Raw genomic sequence first — 5,205 nt, forward strand, 5'->3', positions numbered from 1 at the left:
GCAGCCCCTGCTCCGCGCCGCCGCTTTTATAGCCGCCGCCGCCGCGCGGCTCTTCCGCCCGCCGCGCCGCTCCATTTCTGGAGTCCCCGAGGGGGCGGGCGCTGACGTAAATGCCCAAACATGGACTCAGGATGTGGGGCGGGGAGCCCCAATAAGGAAATCTCTCCTTGTGACGCGCCCGCCCCGCCCGCGTCAGCGGCGCTGCTGCCCCGGCCCCGGGCCCGCCGGGGGGGGTAGGTAGGTATCCTCGCCACCTGTCCGTAGCCGTGCGGGTCGGGAGAGGGCAGGGCAGGGCAGGGCAGGGATGGAGGCGGGCAGAGAGATGGGCACAGGGACTGAAGGGCGCGGGGAGAGGTGTCTGTGTTACACGTACGGGGCGGGGGAGCCGGGGCGTCGCCCGCTGGCACCCGCGGCCGCCTTGCCCGACCTCCCGTGTCGCAGGAGCGGCGCGGGCTGGGGGTGACCGCGTGTCCCTGCTACCGGTGTATCTCCCGGCGGGGTCGGACGGGGCCGATCCCGGACTGGACGTGACACCGCTGGAGGTCCCAGCCCCGCTTCTCTCGGGTCCTGCACCCGCACGCATCTAGGCACGTGCACGCACATCCACAGGCGCGTGCGTGTGAATGCAGGGGGTATGCGCGCGCGCGCGCACACACGGGGCGCGGGGGGAGCTTTAAATACTCGCGCGGCTCCGGAGACGCGAGCTGGATCCCCCGAGCCGCCGCCCGGAGCCCTCCTGCACCCGCTGCAGAGCCGCAGCCCGGCTCCCTGCGAGCCAGCCAGGGCTTGCACTCGCCGTGTTTCTCCCGGGCGCACGGATTGAATCCCGGGGGTCGAGCCCTCCCCCTGGCCGCCTGGCATCCCCCGCCCTGCCCAGCCCTCCTGCTGCCGGCGCAGGCCGGGGATCCACAGGCTTCGAGGAGGAGCACTGAAAAACAGCCCCGCTCTGCCCTGTCCGGCTGCCCCAGGGGCAGGGGAGAAGGGGCAGGTCTGGCTTCACCTGCCCGTTCAAAGCAAACCCCGACCCGAGAGAAACGGGGATCTCATTCCCAGCTGGAACCGACCCGCTCGGAGTCTGCGGGGATTTCCGCACGGCAACGTTTGGAAAACAACCTTCCTGGCTGGACATGCCCCATCTCAGTTTGGGGCTTGAGACGCCACCGAAGCTGGGGCAAGTGGGGCTGGGAGGCAAGTCATAGAAAACGCGGGCCGGAAGGGATGTCGGGGGTCACATCTACTCCAACCCCCTGCGCGAGGCAGGATCAGCCCTGTCCAAACCATCCTATATAATCTGTCATCTAAATACTACGTAAGCCCCTGACAGGATGCAACCTGCCGCAGGGAAAGCAGAGGGACCAGGGCAGCTGTGACTTGTCAATATATGCCCAAGAGATCCCATGCCCCCTGCTAGAGAGGAAGGCAACCTCCCCCCGCTCCCACCATCCGTACCAGTCTGACCATGGGGTAAAATTTGACCCCAAATATGGCATCAGTTTGACCCTGAGTGGAGGGGCAAGACCCTCTAGACAGGCATCTCTGGCTTTGGTCCCAACAGGAGCGGTCAGAGCCCCCAGCCTGGGCAGCAGCCAACACCCAACGCTTCAGAGAAAGGCTTGCAAACACCCTGACACGTGTAGCAGAAAGCGGGGGCAGGGGGGCAACCATCAAAGTCCATAGAAACAGCCATAGAAGAGCAGGGGCTCAGCCATGCCTAGATCATCCCCCAACCTCTTCTTGAACAGCCCCAGTGATGGAGAGCCCTTGACAACTTCTGCAGATGGAGATTGCACTCCCGTTGATACACCCGGCTGTTGGCACCAAGAGCACACATTTGGCTCCTGTTCAGCTTGCGGACGTCACCTGGGTCTTTCTCTGCAGTCCGGCAGCCCAGCCAGTCCGCACTTGCGCGTGCAATTATTTCATCCTAAGTACAGGCCTTTGCACTTGTTGAATCTCATCTGATCTGAGGGTGGATCATTTTCCCAGTCTATCCAGGGTACTCTGGATCCTTTTCCCTCCAGGGCGTCTGCATCTCCACCCAACTTGATGCCATGCACCAGTCTGCTAAGTGTGCCAGCTGGCTAGATATTTTGTCACTCACCTATGAGAGCTTATATTTGTGTCAAGAAGGAGCGTGATAAAGTCATGGGAGGGGACATGTAATGGGGTCAGGGTGATCCTGGAGATGAATTTTAGGTGGTGTCCCCAAGAGGGGGGCTGGAAGGAAGGGGATCACCCTAAGTGGCTGCTAGCGCATGAGGGAGGTGTCTGTGGCAGGGGGCTCTTGGACTGTGCTCCTTATCCAGCTCAGAGAAATGGGTCTCAGGGTGAGACCCAGCCCCCAAGGAGAGGGGCAGATCAGAGCAGTGTTGCTTGTCATTGCTTGGGATCCTTGCGTGAGCCTGATGCCTTTTCGAGGACATGGCTGTAGAGAACTGGGTGCCCTGTGTGTGCAGGTAGGGACGATTGGGGTGGGGAGCTATGATGGTGCTTCCTGGAGCAGGTTCATCCCCTACCCCTGAATAACTGGCATTGCTTAGACGACTTGTGGCATGAGATTGCAGTTCACGCACTGATCCTTGGCTTCAGGGCCGGTCACCTGCTGGGACAGGAAGACATATTCCCCCTCCTGATGTGTGACTTCACTCCTGTATCTTTATTTTTGGTGCTCCACTGAAGCAGCAGAAGTTAGTCCCCGCTTGAGATGGGAGAGAGGGGATTTTGTCCGCAGGACTGAGGCCGAGTTCCCCGGAAGTCAGACTAAGTGGGAGCAGTGGAGTTTTTCATCCCCTTCTGCGGCACGGGGCATGCTCTGCTTGCCAGGCTCACCTGAGCATGCCGATGCAGGGGGATAAACTTGATGATCCAGGTGGACTCTTCCCATCCCATGCTTCACTATAGAGGAAGCAGAATTTATGGGGCTGTGCCAGGAGCAGGAAACATGAACCCTGATGCTCGAGCCCTTAATTCACTCTGGGTTGGAGCTGGGAGGGGTGATGCCAGAGCTGGGCTGGGGTGTTGGACTGCAAACTTTCACCCTGCAGATCCCAGCTCCTCAGCGTAGGACGGGAAGGGGCATTTTGCCCCAGGGGCTGTGGGCCTTGGACCCCCTTGGACTGATTTTAAAAGCTCTGGTGGGATTTTGAACAAGATCAGATCTTCACATGACATAGGGAGCACAAAAGATGCACCTAGATCTTGCCTAGTAGCCTTCTTCAGTCAGTCTCAGCATGCTGATGCTGGGCGGGGAGGACTATCATCATTCCCATTTTCATAGTTTCATAATTGCTGGCGGCCAGAAGGGACCTGACAGATCATTGGGTCCAGCCCCCTGCACTTGGGCAGGAAAGACCGCTGGGATCAGATGACCCCAGCAAGATGGGCAGCAAGATGCTTTTTGATTTTACAGGTGGAGAAACTGAGGCACAGAGAGCTGAAGGGCCTCAACCGCGTTGAGGCAAAGCTGGTGGCCGGGTGGGTTTTCTGAGCGGCGAAATCCGGACTTGTGTGTGATGTCTGCAGCCCTCGCTGTGAGGAGCACGTCTGCGGGTTCATGCACAGTGCCGGGCCCGCCGTGTCTCCATGCTCTCAGCGGGGGGAAGCTACCGCAAGGTGAATGGGAGGTAAGGCAGCATCTCGGGGACTATTCTTGGCTCTCCCGGTGACTCACTGTGTTACCTCGGGCAAGTCACTTCCGACTGTGTCTGACGCGGCCTCCCCACATTGCAGGTAGGCTGCTAATCAGCACGGTTGTAAAATGCACCGAGATGGCCGGCGAAGAGGCCCGAGAAGGTCGCGAAGAAACACCGAGTGCCAGCGGTGGGTCAGCCGCCGACCAGGCCCCGCTCCGCACCCCCTCTCCAGAGGGCACCGGGCAGGCCCAGCCCCCTCCGGACACTTCTGTTTGGTGACCCTCAGACCTGAGGTCACCATTTGGGGTCTTTAATCCTCCCTGCTGGGCTTACGGCTAGGTCTGGCCATTCGTATCACCTGCTCCATCTCCCAAACTGCGGCTTTGTGCTGCACTGTGCTGTTATGCAGCTGCTCCATCACACCCTGGAGGTGATGAGTTAAGTGATTTGCTGCATCATTCTGCTGGGATCCTTCAGAGAGACGCTGTGCAGTCTCCATCCTTGGAGGTGTTTAAGACCCGGGCAGACAAAGCCTTGGCTGGGATGATGTAGTTGGGGCTGGTCCTTCTTGGAGCAGGGGTTGGACTAGATGTGACCTCCTGAGGTCCCTTCCCACCCTCATTTTCTAGGATGCAATGACAGAAGGTGCAGACACCCCTGTTTCCAGCCTGCACAGTCCTGCTTGTGTCCATTGCTTTATTAATTTTATACCTTTAACAGAGTCAATAGCTCAAGGACTGAATGAGCAAAACGCCCAGTGCAGGGTGTTTCTATCTGCTTCAGTTGAGGACTCCCGACCCCTTCCCGTCTCCACAGGCTTGGCAAGGATGAATTCAATGATCTGTGCTCCCAGCAGAGCACGAAATCTGTCACAAGTGGACCAGGGATCTGTTCTGCTCCCACAAAGGCTAGAAACAATGTGGATGAGGTCATTAGAGGGAAATGTGGACATGAAGTTTCCTATTGATCACAGCAAGGCTCCGGTGCGGCTTGGTGGCACGATGCCTGGGTTCCCAGCATGGTGGCTTGGCTCACTGAAGCCTGGGATATCCTTGCACTAGCAAAACCTGGTGTCCTGAGCAGCAAAGGAGGAAAGCCACACTTGGGCACGGATTCTGCCCCACCCCCCTCTCCAACCCTGGGGAAATTGCTGAGCCAGAGATTTTGTGTGCACGCCCAAAGCCGCAGGCTTCTTTAGTAAATCCAAAGGGCATACAGCTTAAAAAGCGAGATGACTCTTTGGACAAACAATAGACATATTTTTAAAAGGATGCTGCTTGCCTCCTTTCAAGACCCCTAAATCACAGACAGCCTGAAAAACCTTCTGTACAGCTCCATGCACTTGCTAATGCATCCATCACTGCTGTGTCCAGGCTCCGGTGCCCTCTCAAGAGGTCCCAGAGTCCACACTGAGTGTGCAGAGCCAGCTAGGAGTCACACTACAGGTCTGCCCCACGCACATGCATTTGACCTCTCCCGGGACTACCCTAAGTCCAGGTGCACAGAAACCAGAGGCATTTTCCATCCGCTTCTGTTCTCTCCCTGGTGCAGCCGGACAGGCAGCGTGGGCTGA

The 5,205-nt window shown here is 58.5% G+C and overlaps 1 protein-coding gene across 1 annotated transcript in view; it reads right to left on the bottom strand.

Moving 5' to 3' along the window:
- The window catches only part of EGR4 (early growth response 4), a 6,473-nt gene extending 2,423 nt beyond the window's left edge, over nt 1-4,050 (bottom strand). Inside the window, exon 1 of the mRNA XM_019525800.1 lies at nt 3,966-4,050. Coding sequence (XP_019381345.1) covers nt 3,966-4,050 — 85 coding nt within the window. The remainder of the gene's footprint in view (nt 1-3,965) is intronic.
- Between the last annotated feature and the right edge of the window lie 1,155 nt (nt 4,051-5,205).

Source organism: Gavialis gangeticus, unplaced genomic scaffold (genome assembly GCF_001723915.1).
Source record: "Gavialis gangeticus isolate Ggan-Ray unplaced genomic scaffold, GavGan_comp1, whole genome shotgun sequence".
Lineage (NCBI taxonomy): Eukaryota > Metazoa > Chordata > Crocodylia > Gavialidae > Gavialis > Gavialis gangeticus.